The 27,238-nt window shown below is 37.0% G+C and overlaps 1 protein-coding gene across 3 annotated transcripts in view; it reads right to left on the bottom strand.

Annotated features, from left to right (window-relative positions):
• NIPBL (NIPBL cohesin loading factor) overlaps positions 1-27,238 on the bottom strand; it is a 162,660-nt gene that overhangs the window by 80,729 nt on the left and 54,693 nt on the right. For all 3 annotated transcript variants that reach the window (XM_076362758.1, XM_076362759.1, XM_076362760.1), the window contains exons 2-8: positions 23,135-23,278; positions 20,197-20,362; positions 18,883-19,013; positions 10,127-10,226; positions 8,345-8,496; positions 7,133-7,293; positions 2,914-3,007 (exon numbers count right to left, since the gene is read on the bottom strand). In XM_076362758.1, coding sequence (XP_076218873.1) covers positions 2,914-3,007; positions 7,133-7,293; positions 8,345-8,496; positions 10,127-10,226; positions 18,883-19,013; positions 20,197-20,362; positions 23,135-23,198 — 868 coding nt within the window. In that variant the 5' untranslated portion in view covers positions 23,199-23,278. The remainder of the gene's footprint in view (positions 1-2,913; positions 3,008-7,132; positions 7,294-8,344; positions 8,497-10,126; positions 10,227-18,882; positions 19,014-20,196; positions 20,363-23,134; positions 23,279-27,238) is intronic.

Here is a 27,238-nt window from a genome sequence, read left to right as displayed (position 1 = left end):
TAGTTCTTACAGATCTTTTCCCAAGCGTTTAGGGAACTGTATGGAAACAGGACTGTAAATGATATGAACTTTTCTCTTTGGAAAGCAATGGACTAAAAACATTGTGGAAGGCTTTCCTTTATACAGATCTTTAGAAGTTGTCTTAAAAACAAAACAAACAAAAAAGAGGGAAAAAAAAATCTTCTGAGGTTCCAGAGCAGTGGGAAAGTAGAACAAATGGATAAAGGATTTTGATGAGTAATTGATCTTGGATAATGGAACCTACAGAGTATTTTATGAGATCAACAAAAGGAAAATACTCCATGTTAATTTTTCATGCATGAATTCACAGAAATGAATTTTTTAAGAAAGTAGATGTGGTAACAGATGATAGCATGAAAGCAGAGCCACTATTCTGTTTGCATAGCTAAAAATATAAAATTTACATAAAAAAGAAAGGATGAAGACCAGCCTAGAACTTCTGCATAAAACTTCAGCTGCTCTGGTACCTTTACTGGAGCAGAAGTAAAGCAAAAATTTCTGTAACACAGAAATTTTACTCCACTGAATAAGTGAATAACCAACCAAAATTACAATTGTAACTTCTGCCATCTTTCAAATATTTGCCTGAGTTGGAAACAAAACTTCTTCCTCATTCAGATTCTGTCAATCAGACAGCTACATTCAGTCTTAAAGTAATTCAAGACTGTGCAATCACATTCTCCAGGTCTCCAGAAGTCCTTGCTACTTCCATGTCAAAAGTACAGAAATGCAGTCTGTACCCATACCTTCAGTAATTGCCTCAAGTTTCCATGTTGTATAAGAAAGCTTACCTATTATAACATCCTTCCTGACATCTCTCTCCAGACTGATGATGTCTACTGCCATTCTTTTTGTTCTCCCAAACAATTAAGTATTTTGCTAGTTTTCTTTATCAAAGTTTGTGACCTTTCAACCAAACTTTCAAGGGCTAATGAGAGCAGCAACAAAAAGCTCAGCATAGATAGTTGCTGTTTGTTCATCAATGGAAAATTTATCAGCACTACTTTCACTCCAAATCATAGGCCGAAAACTGACAGGGATCCCATGTTCTAAATAACACTGTAATTACCCACAACTTTTCTGTACATTTCTAAAATTCGAGATTAGAGGAAGTAAATGTCTGGCAAGATTCTTGCAGCATCAAGAACAGGTTCTCTCAATCAGGGTTCATTTGCCTTTAAGAAGGCAAAAGGATAGCACCATTAGTAACAGTTATTTCAGCTGTGTGCTTTATCAATGGGAAAAGTAAAGCTAACATACAGGTAAATAAATCAAAAAGCTCCTCTTGCACTTTTTCAGCCCCTCTAATGCTGAAACATTACAGTCTGAACTGTACAATCAGACTGTTTTCCGAAATACTGTGAAGAGGTATCCCTTCAAAATGGGATTCTGAGACAGCCAATTGAAACAGCAGCAAGTTTAACCAAAAAATAATTCAAATATTCTTCTGGCTGAATGGTAATCATGTCTCTGAGTGGAAGTAGCTTAGATTCACAATGTTGTTAAACTGATAAGCTCAACAAAGAGAGAAAACCAACCACATTTAGTCTTTGCCATTTACACAAGTCTTACAAGTCCTTTAGCACAAGACATCCTGAAATACTGATGCTGCCGGCATGCTATACACATACTTCTCACTTGCCACTTGAACCACATTTCTTCTATCACTGTTTAACACAGTATATGCCTACAGAAGATGAACCACAGAGATCATTTAGCAGTCACAGCATCATAGGATAAGTCAGTTAAGAAGGGACCTCAGGAGGTCTTTAGTCCATCTTCATGCTCAAAGCAGGGTGAGTGAGGCCACATTATGCAGGGCTTTACCCAGCCTGACCTTGAAAACTTCCAAGGATAGAAAATGCACAGATTCCCTGGGCAACCTTTTCCAATGCTCAACTGTCCCGATAGTGAAAAAGTTTTTCCTTAGACCTAGTTAGAACACCCCATTTCAATTTAAGTCCATTGTGTCTCATCTTTCCTCCACACCACTGAAAAGCCTGACTCAAGACTTCCTGATAGTCTCCTCATAGGTACAGGAAGGCTGTTCTATGGTCCACCCCCGCCAAAGACGTCTCTTACCCAGGCTGCACAAGGCCAATACCTTCACCTTCTCTGGAATCTCCCTCTCCCTCTCCACCTAACCTGACTACCCTGAAAGACTTAATTTGTTTCGGCGCTAAAGAGAAGTTGCATCTTTCTACTGTTGCCATGTAAATATATAAGCACTGAAAAAGTAAATTAGCAAGAATATGCCCAAGCCCCTACCTTGCTAAAATCTCATGTATCTCAGTCATTGCTTCTTAGGGATAATATAAAAACAGCAGTATGCATTCCAGATTTTAGCATAAAGAATTATTTTGAGCAGATTTTTTTCTGTTCCCTCTCAACTGATTGACAGTTCACCCTATTCTTTCTCTACAGCTAATGTTTTCAGGCTTCCTTTATGCTATATTTATTGAGTTCATTGAACTACTTTTAATTTCATGTTCTTAAAATTTCATGATTGCAATTAAGACATGTTGCATGTTAAAACACTTTTGAGCTGGTTAAGAGTTCAATACTCGTAATGCTGCCTTTTAAACCATTTCTTATGTAGAGCAACTGAAACCATTCTTATAAAGAATTTAATCCTCATATTGGAAAGGATTTTAAATCCTTCTGTCCTCCATGAATTTGAGCTTTGTTTTGAAGAATGATTAGTCAATTTTTGGACCTTCAGAAATTTCTTCTGGATCAGGGCTCAAAATAATTTTGTATCCAAATCATAATGACATACTCTCTAGTACTATGTGAATACAGAAGTCATGAGGAATAACTAAATACCTCTTTAAACTCGCTGTTCTTTAAAATTGGGAAAAACCACATTGATATATATGACTGCTAGACTACCTTTAAGGGTTCCATCACTTCCAGCTGGAGAGCAGACTGACTGTGGTGACCTCAAGGAAAAAGATGCAGCATTCCTTATTGAAGGATCTCCATCCTAAAGTGACAATGATAAAAAATTAACATTATGAACATGAACGCTTGATAAAATAAAGACTGAAATTAGTACATATACTGATAAAATGGACTGGACAACAAAGCATACAAGAAACACTAGAAAAATATTTATTTACATAAAAATCTTTGTAATTCAGACTGCTATTAGACTACTATATAGGCAATATTCCAAAGCACAATCAGCCCTAGGAAGAATCTATAACCAGAACATGCACACAAAAATGCATCTATGTACATGTCTTCTAGCTAAATAAGCACTTTTGGTTTACACTAAGATTCCATTTAGAACTTTTTTGTTACAAGTACTCATACTAAAGAGCTGAAAAGCAGATACGTGAGCTCTATACAATACCAACTGAAAGAAATTGAACATAAAAAGTAGATTTTTTAAAACGAACTCACCATTTTTTTCACTTAACCTACCCTTAAAGCTTATCTAGAATGCCATCTTACTTTTACAGTCAAACAAATTAACACCTTGTATTTATATCTTCCAGCATACACGCATCAGGACTGAACAAAATCTCTAGCACTCTCATTGCAGCAGCTGAGATAGTCTCATGCAAAACACAACTGGAGTGACTTTAGCTTGTTATTTGCTTGTCTCGACAATTAGATAGGAAACAACTCAATGGCAATATGAAGCACTTCCCCAACATGGCAAACAAATCCTACAGTTTTGCACAGAACAACCTGCTTCAATGGAATTAATAATTTCTGACAAACTTCTTCATAATATAATACTAATTACAATGTAATGATGTCCATGCTCTATCTTTAAGAATGTAAATGTGTCTTTTTCATCCCCACACTATCTTAAAATCAAGCACGAAACCTGCTATTCAAATTCCCATTTAATGGCCTACATAGGTTTTTTATTGCTTCCGTGGAGCCCTCTGCTGGTCACGAGTATAATCATTCACTCAATGCCCTAACTAGATTTAAACTTCTATAGAACAGTATTCCCCATTTTTAGCACTGTTTTTTATACATCATCTACAGGAATGTTTTGGGAAAGAACAAACTAACAATTCCTATATCTACGAAGAGACAACCTCTATAATTATAAACAAATTGCAAAAAGTCTGTTCTTTTAAAGAGTAAAGTCATACAAAGGAAGTCTCCAAAGAAGTTCTAAGGTTATTTAACCTGTTTCCTAATTGAATTGGTTATGTCAGTAGCTAATAGTCTAACATGGCTCCTATTGAGGTACCTGCATACACGCAGTTCTTTCATATAATTTTTTTTTCAAACCTGAATTATCTGTCTGATAAATACCTTTTATCCTTTTGACCCATTTCAACCCGATTAATAGAATGTTAGAAGGCTCAACTGTAATTATGTTTTTACATGTCTGTATGAAAAAAATCAGCAGCCGGTAGTAAGTTAGAAAGCTAAATTGGCATTGCAAGGAGATAGAAGCCTGCATAGATGGGCAAGTACACACTCCTTCTAACAATGGCCAAACAGCCGATTTCCACATACATAGCCGTAGACTAGACAGTGTACATGTTACAACTTGTGAAGGCATAGTTGACACTGCTTAGGGAAAAGGAAAGCGTTTGAAATTTATGGACTGAAGGTGCTTACAAATCAAAGAATATAAATCCATAAGAAACCAGATTTCATCAGTTTCACCATCCATGGACACTTAGAAAACAATTCTATTAGATTTTTTTTTTCCTCCCACAGCACAATGAATCTAAAACTCATGCTGTGCTATTAATTACACTTATTTTTGCAACAGTACATGCAAAAAGAGTTGTTGCCTCATGTGAGGAAAGCCTCATGTGCAAAGAAATCTAATATTCAGATTCAACGCAATAAAAAGAACTGTATCTTGAACTTATTTGTTGTTATTGTAAGTCAAAATGAATTAATTTCCTGATGAGTTACTCATTTATCTACCACATTGAAATTATGGAGCTGATTTTTTTTCAAACCTGACTTATCTTTGACTTGTAATAAATCTCAAAAAAACCTCCAAAATATTGGGAAAAAAAAAAGCTTAGTAACATTTTAGCATAGCTGTTTTATTAGGACAGCAGATGTCCTCTACCAATGATTGCCAAGGACATAGGCAAAGGCAACTTTTATTAAATTAACTAAACAGACTAACTAGGTAGATGACCTTTCTTGTTGACATGTCATATTAACATGACATTCCTACCGTAGCTGACATTTTCAGAAGTGCTCATTTACAGTTTCCTAGTTCAGAGCTTCATCAAATGGTGATATGTAAGCACCAACTTACATTCTAGGAATGCTCTCAAGTTTACAAAAAAATCATTCTTAAATTGAGTGTATGTGTAGTGAGCCTTCAAGGGTGTACTGGCTGAATCATATATTGCAAATACACAACATCCTGTAACTACTCACGTTTTTTAATGCAATAAAATCCTAAAACTAAGAAAAAGAATAAAAAAATAATTAAAGTTTTGAAGTTTTATGATTTAATAATCCTCATTCATAACTATCTTTGCCAAAGGTCACGCTGCTTCTGAAAAGGCTGCAACATTATTATTAAGCTTATTATTCATACACAGATGCAAAACTTTAATTAATCCAAATTCTTCAAACTGTTTTCTGCATGACAGCTACTAAAATCAGCTTTTAAAGGTATAATTACAAATAAAATAAAAGTAACACATAAGCTCCATTGAGAAAATGCACAAAGGGATAAAAGTGCAAGTTTACAATGTTTACTACTTTTTACGTTTAGTATTTCTCCAGTTAAACTAACCAAGGAGGGTATGCTTTATGTTTTCATAGTCTGTACGTTTTGAAAGAGTTTCATTTCTAAGTTTTCATGAACTAGGATGTGGTTGCATTGCTTGGATCACAAAATTAGGGATGAATATTTTTCAATACTTCCTTTTTAAAAATTATTAAATAAATTATCCTAATATTAAAGTTTTCCAAAAATCCTGTCTTAACAAAACCAAGATTTTCTTGATAGTGTACCTTTAATATAGTTGGGGGATATATGTACATTTAATGCCAAGAACAGCTTCCTATTTTGAAGAATTTGCATTGCTGAAGCAGAGACTGAGAAAAACATCTGATGATTGCGTATTATGATAGATTCCTTCATTACAACACTCTCGTTGAAGATACTACTTCTTAGCTAACATTTTTAATCAGCATAATTCTTGCATTTTAAAAAAAAAAGGAAGACTAGTAAAACTAATAACTCTCTTGGAGTTCTACTGTATTAATTCTGGCAAGGGATTTAGAGAGCCTGGTGTTAATAGTATACTTGTTGAATACAACACTTTTTTGCTTCCACAAGCTAGTTTAGGAAGACAAAGAGTTGCCCATGGTTTTTGTAAGCTAAATAAAACACACACACACAATCACAAAAAAAAAAAAAGGCCTGCCTGCTTGCCACCACGTTTTGATGAAAAAATAAAATTGAAACTTAAGCGCTCTCCCCTTAAGAGCTCTTAGGAGATTGTGTGCCAAACTTGTAAAGAAGAATCCCAACAAGCTTCATCCACAGGATGAGATGCTCATTAAGAAGAAAATTAATCAGTAGTTCAAAAAAAAAAAGTGGGAGAAAGTGGGAAAACTTGTTACAAAGAAACCAGGCCATAAAAGCACATAATAGACCAGTAAGAAAAAATGTCCATAGGGATTCTCGCCTTTAACAACACTACTATATTACCCAATAGGTTATTCAAATATGTCAAGTCTAATTGACAGTTGCGGGGACCTTCAGAGAGACAAGTTAACTACACACCTATTTAGAATCTAGTCTTGTTCACAACAACATATTGCTATAGTAATTGTAGAGACACTCTACCATTTCTTTAAAATAAACTCACATATGAGATTATGTGAAGATTTTTTACTTTTCCTAACTTCATCAGAATGAACGCTACAATTGGTTCCAAAGGAGACAGAGATCTAGAAAAAATTAAATCTCACACATTAAAAGTTGCATGGTTGAGTGTACACATCTGAAACTGAAATATATTTTCAGTGGTTTTATACATCAACAACAACATAGTAAAATACCTGACTTCTAAGGCAGCTAAACAGATACTTGCTTTATCATAGTAAATATTTGCTTTATCATAATAAACTGATTTATGTAACATACATCACTACTTAGTCTGTGCACCATCTGTAGGTAGTCTTCATTTGAGCCATGTCTAGAATTATCAGCATGATGATTAGCTGAATTTCCAGACAACTGACTTGAAACTTTATTTTCATGGAGATTCCTCATCCCAGCTGTGACAATGGGACTGGATACTGAAGCTGAAATACAAAAGAATATAAGTAACTATACTGATACATTCACACACTCGTTAAATCCTAAAAAGTTTCAGAGAAAACACTGTAATAATGGATATTAATGAGTTGGATGCAAGAGGTCTGGAATCTGAACAAGAATCCAACTTTTTGATTGAATCCTTTTGCCATTAATACCTTGAATAAAATTAGACATCCAAGATTTTAATTTTCAAGAGGATTTAAAACCTAAATTCCATGTACATATTAGCCAAGTTTCTCTCCACATCTATCCTAATTAAAGTATTATATTCTTACTGGTTATAGAAAACTTTTTTTCCTCTATATAATTTGTATTCGCTACCTTTAATAACTTCCAACGTATTAATGAGACATACAACATTACATACAGAACAGCTATATATATTCTAAGCACAGCGCTAAACTTTAAGAACAAATTACTCCAATAAGAAGAATCCAATGAGAATTCTACTTACCAAAAAAAAATGCCTAGATACTTTAACAGTGTTCATGTTGTTCAAGATTGTTTTTAGAAAAGGGAAGAATAAAGAAATCCATTCATTCTGAAGGTCATCTTTGCCAGTTACTGCATACCTTGAGCATAATCTAGCCAACTTAGAATTAATCTAGTTGACACTACCAAGGTTTGGTAAGGCTAAATAAGCTGGCAGCAAAACTTATGTTACATTGGCAAAAACGAGGTTTTCACAAGTACAGATAAGTGATGGCCATAGCTAACAAATAAAAGTTTTTGGTTTGTTTTGATTTTTTTCTATTGTCATGTATACATGACAACTATGCAAAATGAGTGTACATAGGGGAACAATGCAACAGGAACACGTGTTTTACCTTCTCTTCTTCCCTTTTATTTTTTTTTTAATAAAAGTATATACTACCACTCTGTACAGTCAGGAAAGCAAACCTTAAACATACCTGCCAACTCAAAGATTTGCATTAAGCATGTGACTCCTTCAAAGAAATTAGAAAGCCGTGAAACATGAACATGAAGATAAAGCTGACATGAGATAGGAGAATAAAACAAACATTAACGACTTACCTTGCTGCATCTGAGGATGTGGTGTATAACTTGGAGGATGTGAATATGGCATGTATCCTGCAGGGCTTTGAGGAGCATATGGACTAGGCACTGGACTGTTCTGTTGTGCCAAAAATCTGTTACCAGAGCTTGTCTGTGGTGGCACAAACCGGCTAAAAACAAAATATAAAAAAAAAAAATTTAGAAGTTAGAAAAGCAAATTTAGACAAATTTATTATTTCTTTTGGAATACTATACATTCAGAATATTACAGCTTCTTTAAGAAACAAAATTCCAACATAATCAAGTATCTCCCTCAAAAGCAGTATTTTAAGCTATTGATACCTTCCCAACTTCAATTATTACTTAAGAGTCACAGCTTAGGTACTGCATTAGTCAAAGTAAAGAACAGAATAAAAAGCATTCATAAGACCTCCATGTAGGGAAAGGAAACAATGACACAAATATGTACTAAAATAAGATCTGTAATTTCCAAAAGTTAGTCCTAGAAGTTTGAATGAAAGTGACAGCTAAGTTTTAATTAACAACTAGGTCACTAGGATTAACAAGGAGCCGTCTACTCTAAATATGATTTTTCCAGTAAGATTTCAAAGAACTTCACCTAACACAACTATACTGCCAAGATATAGGAATGTGATAGGCAGTTAGGTAGGACCTGACCCAAAGTCCACTGAATACAACTTATTCTTTACTGGCTTTATCTTAGACTGATACTACAGGCAGGAAGCCGTAAAAATAACATAGGCTTGTGACAATAATACATGCACATTTTAACTTACATTCTTAGATGATCTTTTAAAAATAAAAATAAACCAAATAAATACTTCAGAAAGTACGTTACCACTTTCACAACACTCAGTTCTAGATAGCAACTCTATGAAGGTAAGCTTCCATAGAAAGAAATAGCAAAGTATTTAACACAAGGATTTCGAGAAGACTTTGTAATATTCATTTTAATATTCACGATTCAAAAAACCTTCTTCAATATCCCTTTTACATATAAAAGTAATAAAGTGTACTGGTTTTTGTGCAGATACAGAGCATTTCATTTGCCAACACAATTCCAGTAACTTGAAGTGAAATGTGAAGTAAGTTTATTTTAATAATGATATCTAATGACTGAAGATGAAATCTGTTAAAGCCCAGTAACTGGGCTTGAAACTACATGCAGAACACTTTAGTCCAGAGTACTTTATTATATTAATAAAGGCCTGGATTATAGGTACATGCTACTTGCCAACACTCAAAAGTTTAAAAAAAGAGCCAGAAAGTTGACGAGGATACTGCTGGAAGACTGGCCAAACTACTGGGCCTATCCTCCCAGTGGCCTTTTGTGTAACTGTTACAGCAGTACTCCATACCTTTACAAGTCTTCTTTCCCACCCTCCTGTCACACCGATACTGTTACACGTGCTGGAACACATTAGCCTCTTCTCTCCTATCCTCCTGCCACCAGTCTCAGCCTCTGCCACAGGTAGAAAACAGCTGGAGGGGTGGCAGGAGGCAGGGGGACTCCTTAAGCAGGAAAGAAAGTTTGCCAAAATTATGGGAGGGAGAGAGAGCAGAGAATCATGACTAATCCTTAGAATACAAGGATTAATTCACTGACAAAAAGATGTTTCTTTGCCAGCTAAAGAAACTCACCCTGCTGTCAGACAAACGCAAAATTTGTCTTGACACTGATCACCTTCCACTCACATACTAGCAACAAGAATTGACTGTCACTGTAGGAAGAATTTGCAGTTTGCTGCCCCTCCCACACCATTTAAAAGAAAGCATTACCTGGAAGGGCTATGTGAGATAGTGGTTTGTTGATAATTGGAAGATGCAGGACTACCGCGCATGGAATTCTGAGAAATATTAAACTGCGACATCATCATCCCTGTTAAAAAGAAGATAGCAGCATTACTTTACACACATTTCCTTTTTAATCAATGAAGTCTCTCATTTCAGAAATTATTATATACAAAGAGATTATAAACTTTACAGACATTAACATCATCTACCCACAACTGTTAGAAAACATTAGAAATTATCAATTCCATGTAAGATGTCCATTTTACATCATGACATTAAAAAGTGTTCCCTAAAGCAGTGTTAATTCAGTTATGAATATTAACAACAGTTCCTTCCTCTGTTCCTTAGAGCTTCCCAAGCCAAAACCTAATAGTAAATAGAAACATTTTATAACAAGACATATATTCCACACCCCAGGCTGGTGTGTACAGTACTCATTGTGCCAGTAAGTAAAAGATTTGGAAAATTCACAAGTCGGAAGAACACAGAAAACTTATCTCCCATTTTTAGAGCAGGTACAGCAAACAATCATCTCGGGCTGAGTGCTGCAAGATATTCTCACCGCTTCCATAATGCCTTAGTGGTTCCAGGGATAAAAGCTTTCTATTCCACCTCCACTACGCTTATAAGGAATGTTATCAAAGAAGGTGCTGAAATATTTCAATTGCAAAGCAGAACCAATATTCCAACCATAAGCTCCCACAGCCTGTAGATCCCCACAGTAATGCTTTGGAAATTCAGGAGTTGTACTAGCTGGCAAGCCACAAGTACCAATGTGCTTGAAACTAACTGATTTAAGAGGCATTTGGACAATGACCTTAATAATTTGCTTGACCTTTTGGTCATCCCTGAAGTGGTCAGGCAGTTGGACTAGATGATCATTGTAGGTCCCTTCCAAATGAAATATTCTATTCTAACTCGCATCATTATTAGGGAGAATTTAAAGGAATATTTTTTTTCAACTCTTCGATACAGGTATACAGAATTCCCTAACAACAGCATGACACTGTTAGTTGAAGTGATGCAGAAACACAGAAACTTAAATGAATTTTAAGTTATTTTAATGACAGAATTGAATGTCTTGCAGCTAAAACAGTGTCAGAATTCATGTGCACACTGCAGCTTGGGAAGCCACAGCAAGTGACCCACAGGTTAAAAGCACATCAGTAGTACAAGTATTTTAAACCAGAAGTTAGACAGAAGGCTGACAGAAGTCCCAATCCAGAGTGTTTGGGAGCTGTCATTCCTTCAACTGCTATCACCGATTTCAATTACTGCAATATTCACACAAGCAAAACTAGTTTCAGAAATCTTCCCTGTCACCCTCTTTTCTCTTCCACTCTCCCCAGCCGAGATGTGATAATCCCCCAGGAATGCAGCCGTTACTACCTCCTGGTAAGTGTGAAGTGCTGCATTCCAAGTACATTAGCACATGAAGACTAGCCCAGAGCAGGAGTGAACGTTGTGCTGAAAAAAAAAAAAAAATCAGAGACATCCATACTTCAATACAGAGGACATTTCATTGTCCCAAGTAACAGAAGGGGACTCCTCAGCTTCTGCAAAATTTGTTTAAATGGACACTGCTTGCCTCATATAGAGGCAAGTGAGGAGGAAACTCCAAGGGTTTTGTATTGGAGGCAGCGACCAGTGTGCCCACTGCCCACTCACCTCTCACTGCCACTATCAATGCAGCTAGGTACAATATTTTAGTCAAAATACTAACCCTTAACATTCATGTACAGAAAGCTGACAGAAGCATTGGTCCTCATGGGGGACTTCAACCAGACTGACATCTGTTGGAGGGACAACACGGCAGGGCATAAACAATCCGGGAGGTTCCTGGAATGCGTTGATGATAACTTCCTTCTCCAAGTGGTAGAGGAGCCAACGAGGAGAGGTGCTGTGCTGGACCAACAAGGAGGGGCTGGTGGGGAGTGTGAAGCTCAAGGGCAGCCTGGGCTGCAGTGACCACAAAATGGTGGAGTTCAAGATCCTTAGGACACCGAGGAGGGTGCACAGCAAGCTCACTACCCTGGACTTCAGGAGAGCAGACTTTGCCCTCTTCAGGGATCTGCTTGGTAGAGTGCCATGGGACAAAGCCCTGGAGGGAAGAGGGGCCCAAGAAAGCTGGGTAATATTCAAGGATCACCTCCTCCAAGCTCAGGAGCGATGCATCCCAACAAAGAGGAAGTCAGGCACAAACGCCAGGAGGCCTGCATGGATGAACAAGGAGCTCCTGGACAAACTCAAAGACAAAAAGGAAGCCTACAGAGGGTGGAAGCAAGGACAGGTAGCCTGGGAGGAATACAGAGAAATTGTCCGAGCAGCCAGGGATCAGGTTAGGAAGGCTAAAGCCCTGATAGAATTAAATCTGGCCAGGGACATCAAGGGCAACAAGGAAAGATTCTATAGGCACGTTGGGGATAAAAGGAAGACTAGGGAAAATGTGGGCCCTCTCCGGAACGGAACGGGAGACGTGGTTACCCAGGACACAGAGAAGGCAGAGGTACTCAATGACTTCTTTGCCTCGGTCTTCACCAGCAAGTGCTCAAGCCTCACCGCCCAAGCCGCAGAAGGCAAAGGTGGGGACTGGGAGAACGAAGAACCGCCCACTGTGGGAGAACATCAGGTTTGAGACCATCTAAGGCACCTGAAGGTGCACAAGTCCATGAGACCCGATGAGATCCATCTGCGGGTCCTGAAGGAACCAGTGGATGAAGTTGCTAAGCCACTATGCATCACATCTGAGAAGTCGTGGTAGTCCGGGGAAGTTCCCACTGACTGGAAAAGGGGAAACATAACCCCTATTTTTAAAAAGGGGAAAAAGGAAGACCTGGGGAACTACAGGCCAGTCAGTGTCACGTCTGTGCCTGGGAAGATCATGGAACGGATCCTCCTGGAAGCTATGCTAAGGCACATGGAGGACAGGAAGGTGATTTGAGGCAGCCAGCATGGCTTCACCAAGGGCAAGTCCTGCCTGACCAACCTAGTGGCCTTCTATGATGGAGTGACTACATCAGTGGACATGGGAAGGGCTACAGATGTCGTCTGTCTGGACCTCTGTAAGGCCTTTGACATGGTCCCCCACAACATCCTTCTCTAAACTGGAAAGGTATGGATTTGATGGGTGGACTGTCCACTGGGTGAGGAATTGGTTGGATGGTCACATCCAGAGGGTAGTGGTCAACGGCTCAATGTCCAGATGGAGACTGGTGACGAGCGGCATCCCACAGGGGTCCGTATTGGGACCGGCACTGTTTAATATCTTCATCAATGACATAGTGGGATCGAGGGCACCCTCAGCAAGTTTGCAGATAACACCAAGCTGAGTGGTGTGGTCGACATGCCTGAGGGAGGGGATGCCATCCAGAGGGACCTGGACAAGCTGGAGAAGTGGGCCTGTGTGAACCTCATGAGGTTTAACAAGGCCAAGTGCAAGGTCCTGCACCTGGGCAGGGCAACCCCTGGTATCAATACAGGCTGGGGGATGAAGGGATTGAGAGCAGCCCTGCTGAGAAGAACTTGGGGGTACTGGTGGATGAAAAGCTGGACATGAGCCAGCAATGGGTGCTCGCAGCCCAGAAGGCCAATCGTATCCTGGGCTGCATCCAAAGAAGCGTGGCCAGCAGGTCGAGGGAGGGGATTCTGCCCCTCTACTCTGCTCTGCTGAGACCCCACCTGGAGTACCGTGTCCAGCTCTGGAGCCCTCAGCGTAAGAAGGACACGAACCTGTTGGAGCAGGTCCAGAAGAGGGCCATGAAAATGATCAGGGGGATGGAACACCTCTCCTATGAGGAAAGGCTGAGAGAGTTGGGATTGTTCAGCCTGGAGAAGAGAAGGCTTTGGGGAGACCTTCTTGCAGCCTATCAGCACTTAAAGGGGGCTTAGAAAAAGATGGCGGCAAACTTTTTAGCAGGGCCTGTTGCGACAGGACAAGGGGGAATGGCTTTAAACTGAAGGGGGGTAGATTTAGACTAGATAGAAGGAAGAAATTTTTTACGCTGTGGGTGGTGAAACACTGGCCCAGGTTGCCCAGAGAGGTGGTGGATGCCCCATCCCTGGAAACATTCCAGGTCAGGTTGGACAGGGCTCTGAGCAACCTGATCTAGTTGAAGATGTCCCTGACCATGGCAGGGGGGTTGGACTAGATGACCTTTAGAGATCCCTTCCAACCCAAACTATTCTATGATTCTATGATAATATGCCTGTATGAGCATGAACTATACAGACGAAGTTTCATTTTATGCTTAAAAATACAGACTACACTTCTAAAATACTTTAAAAATGTATGTCTTTATTTTCTCCTCCCTAAGTTTAAAACACGTTTTGAACCACAGATGTGGTAGTTTTTGGTTTAAAAGAATGACAGAAAATATATAAATGAATCCATTTTTAATGCTATTTAAAAAACCCTAAAACTTATTGTGTGACTGACAGCTCTCACTTCTCTATCTCTGTTGAAGGGGGGCGGGACATGGGAGGCACAATCTAGGTAACTTAAAAGAAACAAGAAAAAAGCCCCAACAAAAACAAAACAAAAAACCAACAACGAACCAACCATAGCAAAAGTGTCTCCAAAGTTTCCAGACAGTAACAAGTATGCCCAATAATGATGTAATGAGAAAGAAGTAAAAATAAGCTCCAAACATTTAGTCTAAAAAGGAGCTGAAATTAGTCTGAGGCCATTAGCACTAAAATATAATCTTGTACATTTTTTACATTGTTGTCATATCACTAAGCAGTAGATTTATGGCTCCACTGTGCATTTCCGTAGCTTAAATATTTAAGAATTTCTTTTAAATTCAACCTTAATTTTGAATGTTGGTAATATTCAGGTTTGAGAAAACATCATCCTAGTAGTAACATTACTATAATGAGTTTCCTTAAGTCTCCCAGTCTTGACTATAATTCTTTGCTTGGAAAAAAAGTGATATGCATAAATCCATTTTAGCATTCCTACTAAATGCCAAAGACTACATAAAAACACAGGTCAAGGTCACAGAAAAAGTCTTGTATGATTAAACTGTATTACAGCATCATGCATGCTTAAGCTAGGACTGCTCACCAACAGGTGATTTTTCAGTTAAATATACAATTTTATTGAAAGTGTATATCTGCGAAGTTTTTCCCTTTTACAGGCACATGTGCACTTGAATTCTTGTATAAATGAAAAAAATTATCCACGTAATTGATGTTTATGGAAAGATGCATAAGACTTTAATCCCCCCAAATTCACTAATTCTGATAAATAGCTTAAAGTGAATATTAAGTCCTTTCTGAACTCTAAGCAATGCTATGAATACTAACCTACTGCAATATACTATTTTAGCTGATCTTCCAACACATATCTGCTGAAAGACAAAGCCAAAGCGTTGAGAGGGAAAAGAGAAAAAATTATTATGTAAACTGAAACAAAATAATATCTTAATTTTAAATAAATAATTATAAAGAAATCCACTTCACTCATACACTATAAGATGCAGATGTAGTTGCAAGATGGCACCCAGAACTTTCTATGTAATCTGATGAAAAAGGTCTAAAATAAAATTAACATTTTGCCCTTGTACAAAGTTAGGCCTGAGGCCGCATGGTGATGTCATTTAGTCTGTTCAGACAATCTGGTAATAGAAAACAGCGTGAAAAATCTAACTAAAAATCTCACCTAAAAATCTAAGCTGTATGAAGACTGTTTCGACAATGGGACTGTTACCAAAAGACAGGGAATAAGAAATCAAACATTGCTGTTATGTTAGATGAAACAAAATATGCCAGCAATGGGGGGGAAGGGAGGAGGTCAGGGATGCCCACTCAGGACACAAAGCGAAATAAGTGTCCACATAATACATCCTTCTTGCACTATTTGTTCATCATAACTAAAAACAATTCTTGCTCTAAACTTAGTGTTGAACTACAGATCAATATGAACTTGGGAAAAAAACATCAGCACAGAATTCTGCTTGTGCTTCACCTTATATTTACAAGAATTCAAGACACAGTATTCGGCTTTTTGAAGACGCCTTTATTTCCTGACAAACTGTACTGAACGAAGAATTTTATTCTGTATTTAATGTCATTCTTTAGCCAGGTGATCTTCCTGTTCTTGCATCAGAAATGAAGGCTAGGAGAAATGAATTTGAGTTCACTTTCTCCGTACTAATGCTGGAACTGACACTCAGGGGATCACGGTGCACAGACCCATCCCATGCTGAGTAAATAAATGGGGTCCCGCTGCCTTTGTTCCTTCTCAATTGTGGGTATTACAAATACTGGGTCACAGTACGCAGTGCTGACTTCACTGCATGCTGGACTCAACAGAAGGTGGAAGGACAATATTCAGAAGGAAGACAGTAAAGAAAGCAGAAGAGATGAATTTGAAAAACTAGAAAAGAGCCTAAATTTCATTCTTCTAGCTGGCAAAATGCATTACACAAGATCTCTACCAAACCCCCAGCTGTTCTACAAATCATGACTGTACAGAGATTACAGTATCTGTTCAGAAAGCAGAAGAAAACCCAACCTTTGCTGCCCCAACACATTAGTATAGCCTCCTTTGGCCTTGGAGATCTGAATGGGACATAGAATCATAGAATCATAGAATCATTGAGGTTGGAAAAGACCTCTAAGATCATCGAGTCCAACCGTCAACCCAACATCACCATGCCCACTAAACCATGTCCCTAAGCACCTCATCTACACGTCTTTTAAATACCTCCAGGGATGGGGACTCAACCACTTCCCTGGGCAGCCTCTTCCAATGTTTAACCACTCTTTCAGTAAAGAAATTTTTCCTTACATCCAATCTAAACCTCCCCTGCTGCAACTTGAGGCCATTTCCTCTCGTCCTATCGCTTGTTACTTGGGAGAAGAGACCGACACCCACCTCGCTACAACCTCCTTTCACGTAGTTGTAGCGAGCGATGAGGTCTCCCCTCAGCCTCCTTTTCTGCAGGCTAACATAGTGACAGCAAATAAGGCTACCACAATTTGCCAGCATCTAGCTTAAAGATCCACCTATCTCCAGGTAAGAGTGTGGCCTTTTTCCATTGAAAAATAAAGTCACATGTCACCTAGCTTTTCCAAACATTCATTCCAGGGCCTTCTTCCTCTCAAAATACTTTGTCTACAGCTATGCTTTTCCCCTCTTCCTCCTTTCTTTCCAGTTTTCAGATTTCACACTTACATTGCAATGCTTGCACTTGTACAAGTATTCAGAATTATGTCAAATAAAATTAAATATTCAAGGGAGTTTTAAAGTCTAATCTCTTCTAGTTCTCTGAAACCACTTTGTTAACTTTACTAAAATAACATCAACTATTCTTTTAAGTTTCATGTTGAATTATTTTTATTCTGTACTAATTTCTTCCTTCAAGCATAGGCCAAAGCACATTTACTAAAGACAGAGGTGCTTTTATTTCATTAAGGATTATTCTTAATCGACTGAATCAAGCTGCAAAAGTGTTTCTCCCTATGAAGCACAGAATTAGCAAAAATTAGAAAGAAATTAACTAGCTTTGTCTTCTTTCTTTCAAAAGCCTCTGCTGGAACAGATTATTTCAAAAACACTGTCTCCCTTTTCCACTGGCAAAAAATTCTTTTACTCTACAAAACTGGTGGAAAACTCTAATTCAAGCATATGTTCTTTGTGGGACCACTCTGCAAACTGGCAGGACAGTCACAACTCTTCCCACAGCTGGAATAATCATACTCTGCCACAGCTACCACAAAACACAGAATCTGAAGACTGTTTTCAGAGCTTAAATTTCAGGATATATGTATCAATGAACTTACAAATATTTAGCACTGCCTTTCACATTTTCATTCCAGGAAAGTTCTGCCTTCTTTCAAGGAACATTGCATGTTCTGTCCTTGGTGAGTTCTTTTCAAATATTGTATAGCTTTTTACTCGCTAGCATAGGTGAACAAACCTAATAATCTTGTTTTATTATTTTTCCCCTCCAAAAACACCCTACAATTCCTATCCCCCATGGACTCCAGTAAGACTTCTATCTATATCTCTACAGTGCTAGCAAAGCTTTATTCTCACTCTGTGGAAACTCTGGAAATTCTCCTACTCATTTCATAGTTTGGTATTTAAAGAACATACTTCAGGTGCAAGTCTCCAGATCTACAACTAGAATCTGTCCAATTAATCTTTTGCTTGGTCCCTCTCCTTCTTCATCTTTGCTATCCAGCAGTATATCTCATTACACCTCAGAAGAGAATTAGCTGTCAAAACAGTAAAATCTGAAGGGCATCACAAATTGCTGAGACGAAGAATGGCAGGGAGGATCTGTTAAGTATGGTTCATTCAACCTTATTCCTTACCCCAGAACTATTAAGAACTACCACGGCAATGATACACTATAATAGTACAGATTTTCAGTAAGATCGAGGCATATTTTTCCAACTTCAGTTATTTACAAAGGCAAATATATGAACCTGGCCATAAAGAAATTCAAATAAAATTATTTTAAAATAAAATCCAATCACTCATCCTAGAGATTAAACTTTGTAGTGAAATTAAACATTTTTTACAAAAATACCTGGTAGAGTTTATTTCCATGCTTATTCTAATACAATCGCTCTTAGAAGATGTCAAGGCACATAGCTTTATGTCACTATCAAATACAAGGTAAGGCATAAATATCACAGTTGTGCTCCATATATTTGTGGTTAGTATCAGTCCCCTAAACTTACAGAACAACATAAAATGCAATCAGTAAGTAATCAAAAATCCTTACCGCTTTGTACCCCGTATCTGTTTTGCATGCTTTTCTCCCTGAAAACATTAGGATTCCTTGCCAGGATAGCCTGCAGCAAGACTGGTATATCTCCCTCTGGATCATCACTGCCAAGGTTATCTTTCAACTCTCTGGAATTGTGGAAGTAAGCAAATAAAGAGGCAAATGCATTTTCAAATTATAAGAAACTATGAGTCAAGTAAAAAAAAAAAAAAAAAACAAACCAAACCAAAACCAAAAAAACCAAAACCAAAATGAAAGAAGACAATTTACTGTTAAAATATAGAAAAAAAAAACCAGGTCTGCAAAGCACTCTTCCCTGCCTCTATTTTTTTTTCCTCTCTTCTTTAAGGAATGGCAGAAGAGGTATTCCTACTAGTCTTCAAAATTACTTTCTGTTACTAAGCACTTATATATACATGGCTGTCAGTTTCAGACTATTATAAAAAGTTTCTTATGCCCACTTTTATGTCATTATCTTCTCCATAAAAGAATGTTTTGGTGTCACATCAAGAAAGTATTATTGTAGGAGTGAAAATAACATATGCATGAATGTGTAACATTCAGGTAGCAGCCAAATGCTTTGAGAATCTTTTATTTTAAAAAGGGAAATTCGCATATTTTTGAAATCACAGGATTCCCTCTGAACCATAAAAAAAAGGTAATGGATTTTCTAGAAATGCATCCGTGCTTTCACTTATTGTTTGCTTTGAGGACTTTTAAAAGCTACTTCCATTTGATCAAAACAATTGATTCAAACACATAGGAAGAAGACAGGGCTATTAACATAAGACAATTCAAAGGACACCAGGGAAAAGTAAAAAAAAAAAAAGGAAAAAAATTAACAAAAAGAGAATACATTAGCATACTTGCTGGTTCAATTCTTAAAATATTTAAGTTCAATACCTAATCAGAATTGGCATGGGTCTTACATGGGTGTCTCAAAAAATTTTCTTTTTGTGTAATACTGGGTATATAATTTGTCTATGCGCATTATTAACCGAAGTGGAACACAAATGAGCATTGCGCAATCAACACCACAGTGTCTGCACTCCTAACTAGCAAGAATGGAGTAAGGAGCAGATCTATAAAATAACCCCCACAGTTATGCATAAGGGCTGCCGGACAATTATTAACATTCTGACTGACTGAACCATTTGACTGTTATATAGCAGTCATCTGCTAAGCAAGCCTAATAAAAACCCTGCACGTTCTAATTTTCAGATTATCACAAACATCCTTCTCAATCCAGTTAATTTTGATTTCAAGGAATAAAGATGGTGATCGGATATAGTTGAGGTACAAAATACATACATGTGATCTGTTGACACCTGATTGAGACTGTGGACGAGCTGTGAAACCAGATTTTCATCCCTGCAAGCCAGAAGGCAGTTCACCTCTTCAGCTATCCTTCCATTGAAAAGCAGGCTTTTTGTTGTTGTAGCAGGTAAAGGTGATGGAAGAGGCAGCTGGTTCAAAACTGTTATCAGAAAACAGGAAGGAGTTCAGAATCATTTCATGAAACACAAGCACAGAAATATGGACACCTTCTTACTCCCTCATGTGATAAGAAAGAAAACTTGACAACTACGTTTAAAATATAGGGAAAATTTCTGGATTTTTTTAAATCATGAACACACACACACACACACACAAAGGCTGGATTCTTGTTTAAAACAAAGTAATGCAGTCAAGTCCGCAAGCTATATTACTATATTGTTGTAAATATTTAACTGTGCTGAGGCAAGTGTTATGAATAAAAAAATACTTTCAAACATTCCAGAATATTAAGTTATTTATTATGTTATGGCAGCTTTCTCTTAGAGTCAAAAGCATTGATAAAGGAAGGAAATACAAAATCCTTGTACTTGCGTGCAGTACTGTAAGTGCATTGAGCATATACTTTAAGTTTTCTACTCTGATCTTCATATTTAATTAGTGTTCCCACTCTGTATGGTCAGGGTAGATTAAAAAAACCCCAAAAAACACCCACCAAAAAACCCCAACCCACCAAAAAAACCAAACAACCCAATAACCAATTTAAGCCACTAATTAAATTCTTAGTTTATTCTTCTCTTGTTGTATTTATTTCTATGTAAGTCATCTTCTCAAGAAAAGGCTAGTATCGTTGGTTGGTATGATCACTAAAATGCCAATTCAGACAATAGACCTATTCACAAATCTTGGTAAAAAGATTTAATGAAAACACGCATCACTATTTCAATCAGATTATAAATGAGCACACTATACTTTCAGAGGGCGTTCTTAGGACTACAGACATAACAAGGAAGTGTACCATATAAGAGGCCTTCACCAGGTGATTGGCAGAGCTTACAAGAGGCGAGTAAGCCAGAAGAGGCCAAAAAGCTAGCTACACAGAAAAGTCAATTTCATGGGTCCACGAAAACAATCTGACTCTAACTTCAAATTCCCAGGCTGATTACAGCTCTGAGATAAAGGTTTTAACTGAACCATTAGAAATAGCTTCAGAAAAAACAACTTAAGTGAAATACACTCTTTTGGCTCTGTAATATTTTGAAATTAGAAGGGGGGGGGGGAATTCCAGTATTTTTCCCCCTATATAATGTATATCATTACTGTATTTAGAAATAAACTGCAATTCAAAGAGAAGTGTGTAATATATTAAAATAGCTAGCTTTCATTACTTGCATCAGATTACCTTGAATGTGCCAGAAACTTGGAAAAATTGGCAAGATCAGCAAAACATATTTATTAAAACAGTATAAATTCAGCTAGTTAACTAGCCTACTCTATTGCCTCTAGTCATCATGTCCTCCATGTTTTTAAGGCAACAGTTCTTGCCCATTCCAGTTCCTTCTTTTCACACAGAGAAAAGTAAGGTGAAGCAGTTACAAGTCTTTCTCTTTCAGCTGCTCCTGAGTTTCTAAACATCAGATAAATACGACAGATAAAGAAGCAAATGCACCTAACACAAGGCTAATACCACCAAAGGTAGTTCAGTGTTTCAAGAAACTCTTACTCCAGGAGTCTGGCCAGTGACTTCTACCAGTTAAGTATTCTGACTTTCTTTAGAATCTTACCTGCAAATACTTAATGCTGGAAAACTGCCCATAGCTTGGAAACTTATTATTTGCATCCTGATGGTCCATTATTAGACATACATAATGATACATATATACACATCTAAATATGTAAGCAGTATCTTCCAATTTGGTACTTCAGAATACCAAAAGGACTTAAAGAAGTGGTTTTTTTCCTCCGATATATCTGCTTTTTTTACTGTAGGCAATTAAATTCAATTGCTGGTATATACTTTCAGTGTCTCTTGGAAAGTCTCCAAATTTCAACAGTATAATAACAAAAACAAGAGCTCAGAAAAAGCACCTGGGTCACTGAGTCCAATTATCCTCAGACAGACAACTGAGCTATAAACTTTTTCTTACACTTTATAAACAAGATTCATCTTTGTCCCAACTGCTGTTACTGCAGTGGTTGTTCTAGGATCTCATTATAGTAATAATAAATCTCCTTTTACTTTTCACTAGAAAATAGACCAAATTTTTGGTCACATTATAACCATTTGGTTTTGTGCCAGTATCCATTTTTAATGTAAATAATTCTTTTCCTTTCCTTGCATTTTGTCTTTCTGACGTATTTAAAGACAGTACACACACCTCATCTGCTCCTTTTGTAGGCTGAACAGCTAAGGAAGAAGACTCATAGGTTCAGCTGCTTATTTCCATTCTAGCAGCCATTCTTTGCACCTATTAATTAGACCAATTTTTTTGTACCTTGTCCAAAACTAAGGAACTAGGTTTCAAGTATATTCAGCATATTCCAGAACTCCCTTTAGTTAGTTGAGCGTCAGTCTAATCCTCTTTCTCTCTCTCTCTATTCAGTGAAGATGAGAGATGTATGTTTCAGAGGAGCATTTTATCATTTTTATGTTTTCTTTTATTTGTGGGGTACCCAGATATGCTACTGAATGATATTCCAAACAAACAATGAATTCCTATATTTTGTTTCAGGTTTCCTTAAGGGTTTTTTAACCTACATTTCATTTCATGTTTAAATTATCATGTTTTATTTGAATATATTTTTAAAATTCAAGCAATGACAAAATTAACATTTTTAATGCCAAATCTGATTTTTAACGTATTTACCTTTAAGAACTTTTAAAATAAAACTATTTTTAGTATTTTGAAAATGCAGTATTTACCGAAGAGGTAGAAAACAGCATAGCAAAGACAAGAAAAAGAAGAGTACTTACGGTCTGTAAGACTAGCAATCCCTGCAAGAGTAGTGATGGGAACATGAGGCATATCCCCATTCATCCTGAAGTTCTGGGATAGTAGTGCCTACACAGATATTTTAGTTCAGGTGCCAACTATCATTACTTCCCATCTCCCAAGCACTAAAAAAAGAAAGGAAAAAAAAAAAACAAACCCAAATGAAAATTCTCAGTTTACTTTTTTAGAATTTTAAATTCAGTAACATAAATGAAACACAGACCATACCCTCAGCTGCATACTAAGTAAATTTTGTCAGGAGTGGGTACAACATTGTAGATTTTAAATGTCAAATGGTATTAAGCAATCAAAAGGCAAGCTTCTGGTCTCAGAAGCAGAGCCCTTCACCAAAAAAGATGCAAGATAACGCAATCAAAAGAAAATTTGCTCAGGTTATACAGTACCAACTCAAAAATGGGTAACACAACTTCTGTTAGTTCATACTGCAGTGGATAGCACTTAATGTCTAACCAGTTTAAGTAATTAGCTGCTACATTCACTTCCCAGTTTTGCAGAAGGAATTTCTTTTTCATATAGGAGGTGGCTAGCAAAAACAAAAGGAGTAATTTACGGATGCAAAGATCAAGGAGTAAACAAAGTGACAAATACAAAATCTTAGTATATTTTAAGAGCAGTGGCTATTTCAAAATTGATCTGAAAATATCTCCTTAGTATTAAACACTGTCTGGTCAAACTGTATCACCTCCTCCACAAAAAGAAAAGGTTTAGCCACCACTGAACTAGCTCGTTTATTTCCTGTAAAACAGCACAGTTTATATTCAACTACTGAAAAAGGAATTTGTTCATTCAGTTTTCACTAACTATAAAGATCCCAACTGTAACGAAGCCCACATTGCTAAAAAAAAAAACCAACAAAAAAACCCAAAAAAAGGTCATCACAATAATTTCAACTGCAGTTCCAAAACAAAAATTTACAAAGATCACACATTACAATCCACCATTATACTAATGAAATGACAAAAATTGAACATGATATTTTCTGAAGACAAACAAAACAAATTAAAGGAAAGGAATTTGATATCTATGTGGTTATCTATTATAGACAGGCACCTGTGTTAACAGTTTGGGAAATAGTAAAAAGATGGCTTCTGTAAGCATTTATGTTGTCTACTGAAGATGCTGAAATCATGATTTGCTTATGGTTACTTACAAGCCAACATTTTTGATAATTTAATATACAATACATACAACCCAAAAGATCACTGTCATTCTCTTAGTAATTTTAATCTCACTCGTTCTTATGCCAATGGCAATATATAGGACACCACTGCTAATAAATATGTATAGATTCCAAGCAAGACAAGGAAACTGAATGTTTTAAGTCTTTCTCCTGCTCAAAGTTTTCATGAGCCACTGAAGTTAACTTTTCAAAGTCTCCCTATCTGCACACAACTGAATTCTTTGAAAAAAATACCAACACTGAGGTTAAACAGAACTGACAATGAGTTGACTTCCTTTGCTGCACCTGCCACAGTCTCATTCTCACCACTAAATTACATTTGTTTATTAAAAATATAGTACATTACAGGTACAGAAATCTAGTTAAGGAAACTGCTACAGATAGATATTCTCTGTGTGTTGTTGTGTTTGGGTTTTTTTAATCCAGGAGAAAACAGCCTTCAAACACCCAGAGCAGTTTCAAATACTACTCAATACTTGAGATTTTTTACCCAAACCAAATACCAATATACACAGAATTTCAGTGGTTTCTTAGTTCCATAAATAAACAATTCTTAAAAAAAAAGAAAAAAAAAGAAAAAAAAAGAAAAGAGGCTCTAACTTTTCCCACAATGAGTCTGCAACAGCAAACCCACACGAGCAAATACTTTTAGAATTTAAGTTTTCATTGAAAGGTTAGTGATTAAAGAAATTAAAGAACACCTTTCACACATGAATTATATGTACAATAAAAAGGTCATGTCTGATGATCTCTTCTCTCCTGACTGAAACTGCATCAAAGCTGACTAAGGCCACGTCACTAGTCAGTATTATTGGCAATCCTGTATGTAACACAGTAACAACGAAAAAACAAGAAAAAAAAAAAAATCTGTTCACTTTCCCTTCCTGATCACCTGGGAAAGCTGTAAACATCAGAGGCTGTCACTACTAATTCAAGTTCTCTCCTGGTATTACTGCCACAATAATTAAATTATACAGATATTCAATGGGAAAAATTCCTCCAAAACCAGACACTTAAATTAGAAACCTTCTCCACAGATACCTGATAAGAAACCTGAACTGGCAAGATCCAGACATGAGAGTGGAGCAAGTGCAGTGAGCTAGGATGGTCAGGGGAAGAGTAAACTTTCTTTGTAAGAAGAGAGTAGAAGGGGTTGGTTTGTTTAGCTAACAAAACAAAGGTCGACAGGGGATGTGGTTGCTCTCTCTAAGGCAGTCAAAAGAACGTTACAAAGGAAGAATGTTACAGGGCAATGCTAACACAACAATAAATGGGGGCATGAATGCAAGCAAGAAGAAAATCAGTACAGAACTTCTCACCATCAGAGCTGCCACTTTCTGGAACAGCCTTCCATTAGGGGTAGCAGAGATAAGCAACACCATTACTTTAAAGATGGATCATACAGATGTTACAGAAGGGACAGGATGTCCTGCTGCCTGCACCAGCTGGGAACTAAGCACGACAATTCAAGAAGTCTCTCACACACTACAAAGTTTTTGTGTGATGATGTGAGTAAACAGATGAGAGTAAACAAAAGACAAAAAGAGACTGAGGGGATTAAGCGATGTGATTAGTTTATACAACAAACACAATATGAAGAAACCACATAGGAACATCTGGGTCCAAATATTGTATCTGTTGTGTTGAGAGCAAAATTGTGTCTGTTATACAACTGGCAAACAAGGTGGGATTCAATTCCAGAACTAGAGACTGAGATCAGTGAAACTAGAACTCAAATTTGATGCCACCAAGAACATTAGTAAACTCACTCATTTAAGGAATTTAAAGTATCAAGCAGGTAGGGGAAAAAAATTGACAGCTCAGGATGAGATAGGCTCTTTCATACAAAACATCAGAACAGCATGCAAAAATTCATGGCTTGGCTGACAGACAAGTTTTGTTGTGGGGGTTTCTTTTTCCATTCCCCAACTGTAACAAGAGTTAAAAGCAGTACATTGTAGCATCTCACAATTAGTCAAGAAGAATCAACATTTTTCAATATTTAGAAAATTTTACGTTATCAGCTTTGTGCAGTAGCTATTACCAGTAATACAGCATTTCTACCTCTATACTGAAAAAACAAAACTGTTAGTTGTATTAGCTGAATTAAGGAAATCAAAGAACTGCTGCATTGGAAAGCTTTTAAACAATGCATCTGAGTGTAGTGTAGCAGTTCAAACAAAGAAGTAGAAATCCAACTTACATATATGCAAATGAGGTCTTGCACATTCAGTATATATGTATTTAGGTTCTTGCTGCTTCATAAGAAACAATGGATATCATGAAAGACATTTCAGGGAGGAAGAAACTACAGTGCACAAAGGAAGTGATACAAAGAACTGCTCAGTGAAAGGAAAACAGTGAAATGGCAGCATATATTGAGAATAATGCATGAAAAAGCTATCTTCATAATACACAATAATAAAGTGAAGCCAAGCCAAGATAGCGAGGAAAGTAATGTTTAAAAAGTTTATGCTATGGGTAGTAACTACACATTTAAAGTGCTACTTCTGTATGTTATCTTCTTCCCCCTTTTTTTTTTGTCAGTTATGTATATTCTCCTTTACTGCAAATTAATATTCCAAAGAAAATTCCTATCAAAATGTTAAATTTAAAATGTTGTGGGTTGTGAGGTTTTGGCGTTTTTTTTTTTTTTTTTAAAAGTATAAAGTAAATATGTGGTTGGTAAAACAGTCCATAACATGGACATGGAAAATACTGACTGCCTTCAGTGGCACAAGGTTTGGGCTGTGTCATGTGGATCCTCTCTACAACTCATCTTGCCATATATTCTGCATTTCTCACCATAGTACCTGATTAATGGCAGAGTGGAAAACAAAACAAAACAAAACAAAATCTCTTTAGAGAGAATGGACAGGCATGC

This window comes from Aptenodytes patagonicus, chromosome Z (assembly GCF_965638725.1).
Source record: "Aptenodytes patagonicus chromosome Z, bAptPat1.pri.cur, whole genome shotgun sequence".
Classification (NCBI taxonomy): domain Eukaryota; kingdom Metazoa; phylum Chordata; class Aves; order Sphenisciformes; family Spheniscidae; genus Aptenodytes; species Aptenodytes patagonicus.
This window is presented reverse-complemented; position numbering and strand designations above follow the sequence as displayed.